The following is a 12,390-nucleotide window of genomic DNA, read 5'->3' as shown; positions in this document are numbered from 1 at the left end:
TCTTTCTTTGTTTCTATACATATTGGTGTGAGCAATTTATAATATATTTTCAATATAGAATATATCAGTGTGTGTGTGTGTGTGTCTATATTCTAAATTGAAAACAAAGAAGAAGAATAAAATTGGAAACAAAGAAAAATATAAATTGGAACGTGTGTGTGAATATATATTTCTCTTGTAATATGTGTCCTATACATACAAAAGATAACACTTTTTATTTATGTTTTTTTGATATCATATTATATGTTGATATTGAATTGTTGTATGATATTTGATATTAGATTCGAATCGAGCTATTATTTGATATCATTTGTACTTAAAAATAAAGAATCATCACATCATCAAATTGTTATCAGAGATCACGATTAAAGTTAATTAAAAATACATAATCATATAAATTTTTTATTAACATGTGTTTTAATTTTTAAATAATTATTATTTTCATTGATATATTTGTTTCTTATAATATGTCCCGTTACAACGCACGGGTATGATACTAGTCTATCTATTATGTATATTGCATACATACACTGGGGTGAATGTCATGTTTCCGATACTCATACTATCTTGTCTGGCTGGCTTGAATTTTTTTTTTATAAACCATAATTAGAAAAATAATTTTTATGAAACTGATTATTTTTTCTTTATAAAAATCATAAGAACCGAAATGCTGTTTCGGTTCCGCTTATTTTTTGAGACAGGATTGCAATTTCGATCCCAGCCGTTTTCACAGATTTTGAGAAAAAAATACTTTGAAAAATTGTTAAAATACCTGAGACCGAATTGCCATTTCAGTCTCAAAAATAAAAAAATCGGTTCTTATAATTTTTGTAAAAAAAAAAAAAAATCACGTTGGTTTCATAAAAAACTTTTTTCTAATTATGGTTTATAAAAAAAATTCGGCAGGCTTCAAGCCTTTAACCACATCTGCACCGGCTGATAGCTTGTGTTGGCCCACTGTGCAGTGCAAGAGAAGCATTTCTTTTGTATTCCTTCATCTCTTGAAGAACTTTTGAGGCCCATTGAGAGAAGTAAACTGAGTCGTGCCCAATCTGACGGTCCTTGAATGAAGCGAGGCATTCCAACCTTGCGGTTGTGCCATTGCAAGCGGGACCCCCGTCGTCGCGCCAGGCTCCCTGGTGCCTCATCCCGGCCCAGTCTGCGAGCCACCTAAAGACGTATTGTCCCGAGCCAGCCATCTCCTTCCATCCCATCGGGTAGAACTCCATCACACTGCTGTTTCTCTCCATGAAGATCATGTTCGTCATTTGCGCGCCGTGTGCGGTGGTCAGTACGTCAGTCTCGCTTAATAATTGCACCTGAGAATGAAAAATTTGAGATGTATCTGTTGAAAATAAATTAACCATTTTAATGAAAACAGGAAATATTATCCACAAACCTGATCACAGAAAGTCAAATTGTCTGATTTCACAGCCATAAATCTACAAGTTTCCATCTTAGCACACTCCTCCTCAAAAATCCTCACAACTGCTGTTTCATTTTTGAATGATCTCGTACCAGTTCGCAGCAAAAGTGTCATGCGTACCTCGTCGTTAGCCTTAATCTTCTCCGTGTCAACAGTGCAAAATTCTCTTGCCAAGCACCTAATTCTATCATACACCTCCCTTAGCCTCATTTTTGCCATAGCACCTTGGTTATGTCTAAATACCACGGCTTCCTCGAAGCACACGGGACCGACCTCGATCGTTTCAAAAGTTTCTATATTTACCTTACCTATTGTCACCTCGGCAATGGATCTGAGCCAGGGTGCTATTTCGGTACGCAGTTCACCCCAATGGAATAGAACCCATCTTGCCGGTGGATCAGCACAGCCTTTCCTCATGTGCCAACCGACAAACGGTACCAAAGCGGAGAGCCCGTGCCAGAGGTTGGTGTAGTCGTAGTACGTATCCGAGACATATGTTAGCCCAGGGAGTAGCGTTGCGCCATGTGGCAGAGCATCAGGCCATGCAAATGCATACGAGTTTTCTGCGCCGTCATATCTGTGGCGTGACGAGAGGCAGAGCAACCGGTTGTTGGACGAGTTAGATGGGAAATGGAGGTACTCTGAATCGTTCGGATCAAACGTGTCGTTTACTGAGCTCATGAACCATGTGTGACCGGTCGTTGGTTTGTCAGAGTACCGGAGGTCTTTTAGAGGTAAGAAAGTAACCGCATCGCGGAGCATGGCCGTCAGAGTTTGGTTGGCTGGTGGATTTGAAGCCAAAGGCCATGAGAACTGGAGAAGAGACTGGAGGCCTTGAAACCAGAAGAGAAGAAGAAAAATGATGAAGCATGAGATTATGACTAAGATTTTTGGTGTTTTCTGGAGCTTAAAAAGATTTTCCTGAGCTATGTTCATGGCCCTGAAACTCAGATCAGTAAATTTTTGTTGCAAGGGAGAGAGAGGTTGCTATGTTGTGATATTTTCATACATGGTAGGGTCTTACCAGAAATCTGGTTCGGTAGCACAATTATGATTCAGGACCTGAATTTTAGATATCATAGCAATATTAAAAGTTTAAGAATTACTTCCAAGGCTGTAAGATAATAATATTAACTCTAGAACCTTAAAAATAATAAAATTGACTATTGAGGTGTGCACTGATTCTGTTAGAACATAAAATTAATCTGATATTAGCAGCTGATGCGCAGCGCAAGTTGCGTCTATTTTAATTTTTGAGTCAACTAATCGAGGTTTTGACTTAATTTTGGGTGATATATACATCAACTCTAGCATGTGACATTTAATTTCTATTCAAAATTCAACTGTTGGGAATTGTGATTCTTCAAAAAAAAAAAACTGTTGGGAATTGTGTTCTGTGACTTCATTAATGAATATATTTCAACATTATAATTCGAACTCTTTGAATAAAAAATTGCAACAAGATCCATACTTTTTATTAACTTACAATTCCAATTAATAATACAAATTGTACTGGGAAGGAAACTTTTTTTTTTTTTGACGAATATCTAAGTTCCCCCAGTCAGCAACATGAAATAGTTAGCAAAAACAAACAAAATTGGAAGAGCTGAAATTCATATATAAAAAAACCAATTAAATTCATTTAATTTGTACATGATTTTTTTATTCTCAAGAGCCATTAATTTTAAATAATTAAAGTTTTTTAAATCACTTGATTAAAATAAAAAATATATATATCACATCTTGTTATTCTCTTACATACATAATATTTAAATTATATCTATAATATTGTATTTCAAATTTAAACAATATTTTTTTTGCTGATTGTTAAAATGATTAAGATAAATAACTGTTAGTAAATCCCTTCCAATTTAAAAGGTGGATTCTCTAGTCAACCAGAAAATTAAAAAATAATCGGATAGGTCCCAAAGTTTGTCAGCTCAAACACAACAATGAGTTATCTGCCTAACCTATTTTAGAGTTGGGTCCAATCGCAATTAAAAGATCATAATTCCAACTTTTCGAAGGATTCACTGGACAATTTGGTAGGATTTCTTTACAAAATTTCTTATATTCCCATTTCAATGTTTTTGCCTAGGATATACTGAACAATTTGTCAAAAATCTGGTAATGTATCCTCTCAGGTATTGCAGAGGATCACCCTCACTTTACGGTTTGAGATTAAATCTCAAAGGTTTGGGATTCGGATCATCATAGGAGCAGTATTTTTGAGCTTTGAGATTCGTACCAAGTTAAAAAGAATGGTCTAGATCTAATAATTGTAAAAGATTCTCTTATCAGGTATTGGAGAGGATGTGAATTCATGCAAAATGGGAGTAACAGAGAAGAATTGAAGAAAGGTTAACGAAGAGGAAGAGATTAGATAATTTTAGGAGGAGAGTCAGAAGAGGCATCTGAAAAAGATAAGAATAAATTGGAAGGGGGGAAGTTTTACATGAGTGAATCTCAGGGTATTTTGTCAAAAAAAATTGAGAGGCATTTTGTTTGATTTTTTCAAAAGGAATGTTAGATTGTAAAATTCCTCGTAATCTAATCATCCTATGCGCATCCAAACAAGACCAGTCGTAATTTCCACTCCTGGTCTAGTCTCTAGAATTGGAGTGACAGTACAGTAGGGTGTGACAGTGCAAGTGTCAACTTTAATTTGAAGAATATTAGGTCGTATATTTGAGTGAGTCTGGTCACATTACAGGCGTTATAAATAAAACAATAAATGCTTAAAGCCAGGCATTTAATACGTTCACATGAAACTTTAGAGAATAAGCAACTTGATTCATAAAATATTATAATTTAGCCATTTTCCACCAATTCGGAAAGCCTAAATCGGCCCTCCCATAAAACAAAGGGTAACAAAATGTACAAGGATTTCAGATCAATAGCCTTCATTCAAATCAGGCTAGTGTCTGCCTACTTGCACAAGCAACCTTTCTGTTTATTTATACAGGGGATAACCGGATAAGAGAGGCCGAATCTCATAACCTACTCTCCTCTCCTCAGACATCAACTTCGCATTCCTTCTCCCATTCTACCTTTCTGCAGTTAATACACCTCACACCTTGATTTAAACCATTCAAGTGGAAGGTTAATCAACATTCCCCTTGATCTGTTAAACCAAATCCCATCACACGATAATTTTAGACCTTCATAAATATAAAGAGTAGGCGGGGAGCGTCAACAAACAGTCCGACCAAAGCAAATTGAAGCTATATAGAGATTCTTGGCCCACTTTTCCTGCAAATAAATTTTGTTAGTCCAAGATTTGACTTTATTTTATTATTAAGTGAAAAATTTACAAGAATTTGAATCAAGGATCAAATTTTACCAGAATGCCAGATCTAGCAAGAGCTTTTAGGAAAAAATTTAACAACAGAACTATTAAAAGTAACACACGAGAACTTAATACGCACTAGCCAACCGATATAAGCAAGAATGCAAAACAAATTCAAGATATGCAATCGTACTGGAATAAGTTTAGTTAGTACCAGATAGAACCAGTAGGGTACACAAATCTACATGCAAATAGGTTACCTTTACATGATTGCTTGGAAATGCTGAAGTACGCAAGGTTTCTTGAGTCTCATCAGTCTGTTTTCTCTTTGGTATGCTTAGTATGAAAGCAGCTTGATCAGGTGTTGCCGCAGTGGCAGTTATTCTATACCCATTCTCCCACCTCCTATGGATACCTTCACTTGGGTAGAGAAAATCTAACTCCACAACCTGGCATTATATAATTTGTCAAAACCCACAAAAAATCAATTGCATTGTTTTCCTCAGGAATTAACTGTTTACAATTTACACGATGATCAAGTCAAACCAAATAGATTAACCGAGGGCAAGATTTAATAGGCACATATCAGATCCATATATTCACCCAGTCAGGTTAAACAGGCATGCTACTGACACTTGAAATCCAAATGTTCACCAAAAAGTAACTAAAATATTCTTGGCATCAATAAAACAAAGTACTTTCATGCATGAGCCCAAATACTTTGGTTAGAAATGATTTCTTAAGATTATGTATCTATCTATCAAATAATTGGAATGCATTTGAATAATACCTGGTCAGAAAAACCAGAATTTCTTGACATGACCACCCCCCAGCGACTCCCAGCAGTAGTCATTGAAGTAACATGAAAACCTTCTTTCCACTTTTTATTTATCCACTTAAAGGGGAAAGATTCACTCACTTTATATGACTGTTGTGTATATGGAGTTCCTGCATGGACAACAACAATGCAATTAAATCATTTCATCATTCAATAATACTATCTGTTCCTGAGATTGCTTCAAAGCTAAAACCGCCCAAAACATTGCAAACTTATCAAATGAACAACTTTATAGCCTTTGTTTTACTATAATGTCGATATAGCCTCAAAGGTACAACAAAGCATATTAGCTAGTGAAATGTGAAAAATATGGTAGAATAAAATATTTTAGTTGCTAACAGTTAATCAACTTAATGTCATAATTTAAAGGCTAGAATATGACATAGACATAGTAAAATTCCTACTCTGTACCTTTTGACATAACAACCAATGAGCTTCCATTTGTTGCACCAGCAATGGCGCTGATGTAAAAGTTCTTCTCCCACTGCTCCATAATCCAATCCTAAACAAAAAAAAGGATAACAGAGAAGCCACTATTAGTTCAGCAACTCATGTTATCACCTAGTTGACATTCAGCTAGAGTGGAATTGAGATGGGGAATAGATTGCCATTCCACTATTCCAATTGTGTCTGATGGAATAGGCCTAATTTCAAACACAGTGGCAACTCTCTCATATCCCCATCATTTTCAATGGAATAGCCTAATTCCATACCCCTACATAGAATTAGATATTCCAACAGGATGGAATAGGAAGGGGGGCTTTGGGCAACTATTCTACTGTTGTCCGACTAATTCCATTCTATTATAGCGTGCCAAACTACCCCAAAGAAACAAAATATAAAATATATATATAAGAGAGTCAAACCTTATGAAGGAATATGGGAGACAAATTATATACTTGGGCAAAGAAACCAGTTCCCGCGTCCATTATAAGAGCCCAGAGATTAGCAGATGATGCCACTGAGCTAATATACAATCCATCTTCATTGCCCTTCTCTATATGTTGCTGAAGCCTTGCATCTGCTACATTGTAATGGTATCTGAAGAAAAGGAAGCCATTATCAAAATATTGTAAACACAAGATATTAACCATAATTATGGGTCAATAACTCCTCATATTAAGCTGATACATGCTACTAGGAGTGACTAATACAGTAACTCACCTTTGCTTCATGGCCCGTTTAGCATTGTAGACTGAAATCCATTGAGTGGCAGGGCTTCCCATTCGAACTTTCTTTCTAGGCTGTTCTTCTTCTTCCATTCCAGCTAACCTCCCTCGCTTCTGTCCAACCTGTAATGGCATTTAGTAATGTTACTTAAATTAAGGATTAATTAAGAATAAAAATATTAAAATGTGATAAAGTATTAACTCATAGACAAGATTGTGCTCAGTTACCTTTAAGGCGCCATCAATCCTAATTGCTCTTAAAGCGGAGCAAGGCTCTATTAAAGTATCAAATAGTGCAATAAGCTTTGCATAATTTGGCTCTTCATCAAATTTCATATTTGTGACTGTCTCGAGAAATAGCCTAAAAGGAGGAGGGCAAAGGTAGCACATCTGCTCTGCTGAGGTGGCCATCTTCTTTTTACACACTAGAAAACTCTTATTCTCTCCCTGAATTTAATAAACAACTTCAGTCAAAGAAGATCTATAAATTTAAAAATAAATTAGTCTATAATTTGTGAAAAAAAAATCAAATTACTTGCTTTCTGATGTGTTATATAGGTTTTTTCAAGAAAAACTTTTCACATTTAGAATTTAACTAGTACCGGTAAACAAATTGGGGTAAAGAAGTTTACCTGATACCCTTGCCAGGGTAACCTTCCTCTAATGAGAAAAATTAAGGTATAAGCCAAAGACTCGAGGTCATCCCTCCTACTACCAGTGCGCCCCAAATGTGCATGAACACTTGCGTACCTTATTGTCCCTCTGCCAAAAGCATTAATGAATTTGAAAGTAAGAACTAAAATGGAACAAAATAAAAGCTAAAACCAAATGCATGAGATTGCAGTTCTTGATCAATCTTATTTTACATATTACCCAAAAACTTCCTAAATATGTTCATTATTAAGAAAAAAGACATGCATCTTTGTTAATCTACTTTTCCTACACCCATAGAAGGGTGAATACATTTAAAGAGCAATTGACAAATAAAAAAGGTTCAAAAACATTAGAAATTATAACCCACCTAAAGATGTCCGGCCTCTGATCATATTCAACATGCTGACCTGAAGTTGTTTCCTTCCATCTAGAGGCTGCGCATACATCATATTACCCAAGCCTTAGTTTCAATATCACAAAACACAAAAATAATAAAGAATATTTACCACATGAGTCATCTCCATAAAGACATACCGAGACCAAGATCAATTAGGAAGAGCTTTTTCTCATCTGGAGATCCAGGCTGACCAAGTAAAAAGTTCTCAGGTTTGACATCTCCATGCACAAATCTGGCAAATAAGGTGCCGTACGAAAATTAGTTGGTTTAAAACGAAAAAAGCCTTACTAGATAAATTTATAAGAAAAGGAGAACAAATGGTACCCCTTCAAGTGAAGCTTCTCTAAAATAGATATGGCCTCCACTGCAATGCACGCAACCATGCTCGGGGACATGCTGTAACAGAAAGTAAATAAAGTAAATTTCAGTTGGTCAAAGAGTAATGTAAAAGTCTCAGATATATTGAACCACGTGCTCTGTATTCCATAAACTTCAAAATTGAAATGTTCTATAACTCGTGTAATATTATTTTGAATGAGATCTTAAAAGTAAAGAATGTAAATTCACTTACGCTTGACCAACTGAATTCCAAACATCCCAAAGACTAGGTCCTAGCATGTCCATTACCTAAAAAAGGAAAAATATTCATTTTCATGAATCATACTTAATTTGAAGCACCTAGAAATAATCCATTGGTTACTGAAATTTTAAACTCACCAAGATGTAGTAATCCCCTTGGCGGCCTTTATAGTGAACACTCGGTACACCATAACACCCGTTCAATGTGCTATAATCGTAGAAATAAGAGACAGTTAGATGACCCTGAATCACTTAAACTAAAATAAAAGGTACAAATTGCATCGAACACCTCCATTTTTAGGATTGAACGAAGCAAAGAGATGCCAACACTTAGAAAGAATTACTGTCCATGGTTGAAAATAGTTAGTTTAGTGACTTGATGTGTGTATCAATAATTTTCTGGATATTGACAAAGAAAGAAAAACTGAACAACAATAAAAATCCAAGATATCAAAAGAAACTAATACCTATAGACCTGCCACTCATATGGAGGTCCATAGTTGCAACCCTTGCTATTACGGTGCTCAAATTTTAGAGCGACCTATCCGCCACAAAAGGAAAAAGAAAATCAGTATGTCATCAGAATATTAAAAAAAAATGTTTCTCCAAATACAAACAGAGAAGGAAAGGGACGAAACCAAGTACCTCATAAGCATCTGGTCCAGTACGGTCAGCCCCACCTGAGAACCTTCTACCAACATAGACCTGGCCAAAACCACCTTTGCCCAATTTCCTTTCTACTTTGTATTGTGGAGAATTACCTACTTGTACCTGTGATAAAGGTTGCTATCAGTTAAATGGAATATAGGAGCAATTATAGGATTTTCAAATAAAATCGGCATTTCTAGAGAGAAACTGTTGTGTTAATTCATAACTTCCATTTATAGCATTGGGTGAATAAATTGTGAGATAGGAACTACAAATCTTCTTTCAATAAAGTAAAAGAAAAAACATGGTACATTTTCTATAGCTTCACATATAGAATATTAAGTTAGCGTTACTTTATGTTCATCACCTCTTTAACAAAACCTACATTATTCATAATTTATTTAACTTTTAAGTCAGATGAGTACAGTCTGTCCATTTTTTCAAAATTGATGATTCTTCTCCAGTTCAAAATAGTAAAATAATCCAAAAATATAAATTTGGTTTCTCAAAAGATTTTCATATGTATGTCACATTGAGCTGTATGTCTCAAAAGATTTTGGAGCTGTAGCACTGGCAGATCGGTGCTATTGCATAGCACCATGGCGTTCACTTTGATTATGTTTCCTTTATAAAACAAAGTATAAAGTAAATTTGATTAGTTGAACCAGAAAATGTTAGCTCATCTCGGAATGGCTAATATCAAGATTTCCATATCATCACTATCGCTCGTAACATTTCACCATAAATAATCAATTCAAGCTAAAGTGCAAAATATGTATACCCTATCAGGAACAGGAGGCGCAGATCCTTCTTCCTCTCCAGCGACCACTTTTTCACCACTTCCACCTTCCATCCCAACAGGCTTACCCGCCACACCGTCGGCTGCAACTGGCACGGCCTCAAGATTCTTATCTGACTCAAGATCAATTACTGGAATTGCCCTTCCCCTCCCTGTTGCTCCCTTTTGTCTGACTGGTGCGGCTTGCTGTGCCGGTGTCCCTTTGGCTTGAGTACCCCTGCCCCTGCCTCTGCCTCTGCCAGTCCCACCCCCACGCCTCCTATTGTTTGTGGGAGGCGGCAAGTTGTCCACTTGTAGTTCAGTTTCTCTTTTGGATTTTAGCCGAGCTTGCCGGACCCCGCTTCTCAACTCTGGCATTTCTCTCTCCCCATGCAAGTCAAGACCGCTTTTTTATTTCCTTGTAGGAGCTTCCTATTAATAACAGATGCCAAAATATGTTAAGCCAAAGCTGTAGTTAAGTAGCGACATTAGTTGCAAAAGATGGTGCATGTTTAATGTAGAAAATAGCGGTTGCTTCTGTCATGCTTGGGATAAAAGTTCAATATGAAACTACCTTAGTATCTGCTTCTATGGATATAGTAATGCAACTGATTATACCTAAAATGTGAATTGTGTTTTCAGAAAGTGAGATCCATTAGCTACAATGACGATGTTAGCAGCACACACTTAAGTCGACTTAGGGAAAAGGACAATAGTCTAAGACTTATTTTCTGAAAATAATCACAAATTCATGCTAAAGCAATAATAGTGAAAGAAGAATAGCAATTCTCAATCCCATAAAAACCATTAAATCCAACATTTTTTCCAATCGTGCATGGTCCTAACAGACAACAGAAGTATCCAACAAAGTAATATGTAGTCACCTCGAAGCTGAATAATGGTTTCTGCAGTCAAAAATTTCAATTAGAATTTCACAACGAGTGAAATATTGTCCAGTATATATTCCCAAAATTCACTCCCCTTTTTGTTTGATTCAATCCGGAGCTCAAATAGGGCTTATCCAGTTCTTATTCCCCAAATAAACACTAAAAGGAACAAATTTCTGATCTTAAAACCATAATCAATCTCTTAAATACACTTCTTACAAACAAATTTCAAAAGAAAACCAAGCATCTCATACATTCCCATTTCATTTCAGGACCGATCTTCCAAAAACAAGACCATAAAACCCAATCTAACCAAGAACAAGAGAGATCGGACATGAACCGATCGACTATCTGACGATCGGAAGTTAATTAGAAAGTAAAAAAAGAGTCGGCATTCTCACCAATCAACAGCTCATCTACAGCCTCTGATCGTCGAGGGAAAGCTAAAGGCTATGTATGTTCGCGATGGATGAGGACTAGGGTTAGATTAAAGTTGTGATTGGGGAGAAATCGAGAAGGGGGGGGAATGGAGATAGAAGGGGGAGCCTGCGTCTCACGCCGCTCTGTCTATAAAACGGATGAATGTATGCTTTTTTCTCTGTGTTGCGTATTTGTGCTGAGTGGATGCTCACATAGACACACACTATTCGTGCATGGGTTTGGTTTTGTATTGTGTAGGGTTAGATATTGAGGACTCAAGACGTTTCGATGGATTCACCAACGGTCACGATTCAATCACATGGCACCACAGGTCCACAGCGCTTTGTACTAATCACCAACGGTCACGATTGAATCACATGGCACAACAGCGCTTTGTTATACTAATCACCAACGGTCAGGATTGAATCACATCGCACAACAGCACTTTCTACTAATCAAAGTTGGCTCCTGCCTCTTGGTCTCGAATTTTTTTTATAAACCATAATTAAAAAAAAAATTATAAAACTAACATGATTACTTTTTTTTTTACAAAAATTATAAAAAACTGAAGCTTTGGCCCTCTTCCACTCTCATCCGTTTAATTCAAATTCGGGGTGGATGAGAGTGGAAGAGGGCCATATTCAGGTGTATAAACATATTACTTTGTTAGTTCAGGATCCGTTTAATTCAAATTCGGTTTATAAACATATTCGGAACAGATATCCACCGGATAATTCGGATCCATTTACACCTCTGCTAATCATACAAAGTTAATATAAAGTATGCATCGTTACTATATTTAAATTATACAAACATATCACAACAATAAAATACCTTAAAAATTACCCAATCAAAAAGTGTACGCAAACACGATGTTGCTATCTCGCTATCTCTTGGACTAATCATGATACACATCTTATTTCTGGCTTAACTTGTTTTGATCTTTTTTTTATTATTATTTTTTTAACTTGTTTAAGACGAAAAAATATATATATATATATATATACCCAGATGTAAAATACCGATTAAGGTTGTGTTGTTGTTTGCTCTCAATTCAGCGAAAGAGATTGAAATATGATCTAATAAATGCGTAATTAATAAGGGTGAAAAAATTCACAGAGCTATTTTGACTTCATACAGCATACAAATCACATGTTTTGTTTTTTTTTTTTTTTCATTTTGAATTTATTGTTTATGCGCGTGAATTCAAAACGACGGTATCTTTACTCGTTAGTAGATCGTGAATTCATCGCACTACAACCTTGACCTGAACTCGTTGGATTTGTAGGTCAATTAATTGGCAGC

At 36.0% G+C, this 12,390-nt stretch overlaps 2 protein-coding genes across 3 annotated transcripts; both read right to left on the bottom strand.

The window, feature by feature from the left end:
• Positions 1 to 884: 884 nt before the first annotated feature.
• Positions 885 to 2,386, bottom strand: LOC144569495 (uncharacterized). Its single transcript, XM_078319868.1, has 2 exons — positions 1,400 to 2,386; positions 885 to 1,319 (listed from the first exon to the last, which is right to left on the bottom strand). The coding sequence occupies exons 1-2, from the start codon at positions 2,360 to 2,362 to the stop codon at positions 918 to 920; spliced, it is 1,365 nt and encodes a 454-aa protein (XP_078175994.1). The 5' UTR covers positions 2,363 to 2,386; the 3' UTR covers positions 885 to 917.
• A 1,812-nt stretch (positions 2,387 to 4,198) lies between these two features.
• Positions 4,199 to 11,327, bottom strand: LOC144569300 (casein kinase 1-like protein HD16). Of its 2 annotated transcripts, XM_078319577.1 has the most exons (17): positions 11,067 to 11,327; positions 9,782 to 10,210; positions 8,998 to 9,123; positions 8,820 to 8,893; positions 8,491 to 8,560; positions 8,345 to 8,400; positions 8,098 to 8,169; positions 7,911 to 8,005; positions 7,744 to 7,810; positions 7,355 to 7,484; positions 6,951 to 7,169; positions 6,718 to 6,845; positions 6,420 to 6,594; positions 5,965 to 6,055; positions 5,506 to 5,663; positions 4,976 to 5,164; positions 4,199 to 4,678 (listed from the first exon to the last, which is right to left on the bottom strand). In XM_078319577.1, exons 2-17 carry the CDS (start codon positions 10,154 to 10,156, stop codon positions 4,619 to 4,621), a joined length of 2,085 nt encoding a protein of 694 aa, XP_078175703.1. In that variant the 5' UTR covers positions 10,157 to 10,210; positions 11,067 to 11,327; the 3' UTR covers positions 4,199 to 4,618. The 2 variants fall into 2 exon arrangements, with proteins under 2 accessions (XP_078175703.1, XP_078175705.1); XM_078319579.1 differs by lacking the exons at positions 7,355 to 7,484; positions 7,911 to 8,005; positions 8,098 to 8,169; ... (4 more) ...; positions 9,782 to 10,210; positions 11,067 to 11,327 and having other exon boundaries at positions 7,744 to 7,785.
• Positions 11,328 to 12,390: the final 1,063 nt, after the last annotated feature.

This window comes from Carex rostrata, chromosome 18 (genome assembly GCF_964058835.1).
Source record: "Carex rostrata chromosome 18, lpCarRost1.2, whole genome shotgun sequence".
NCBI classification, from domain to species: Eukaryota; Viridiplantae; Streptophyta; class Magnoliopsida; order Poales; family Cyperaceae; genus Carex; species Carex rostrata.
The sequence above is the reverse complement of the archived record's forward strand: the minus strand, read 5'-3'. Positions and strand labels throughout refer to the sequence as shown.

What these genes read in the sequence shown, in the direction of transcription:
- LOC144569495 (XM_078319868.1), bottom strand. Translation starts at nt 2,362, where the DNA reads ATGAACATAGCTCAGGAAAATCTTTTTAAGCTCCAGAAAACACCAAAA. An exon ending in ATTTGACTTTCTGTGATCAG is followed by an intron (nt 1,320 to 1,399) that starts GTTTGTGGATAA and finishes TTTCATTCTCAG; the next exon opens with GTGCAATTATTAAGCGAGAC.
- LOC144569300 (XM_078319577.1), bottom strand. Translation starts at nt 10,156, where the DNA reads ATGCCAGAGTTGAGAAGCGGGGTCCGGCAAGCTCGGCTAAAATCCAAA. An exon ending in AAGGGGATTACTACATCTTG is followed by an intron (nt 8,401 to 8,490) that starts GTGAGTTTAAAA and finishes TTCCTTTTTTAG; the next exon opens with GTAATGGACATGCTAGGACC. An exon ending in ATTGGTTGTTATGTCAAAAG is followed by an intron (nt 5,664 to 5,964) that starts GTACAGAGTAGG and finishes TTGTCCATGCAG; the next exon opens with GAACTCCATATACACAACAG.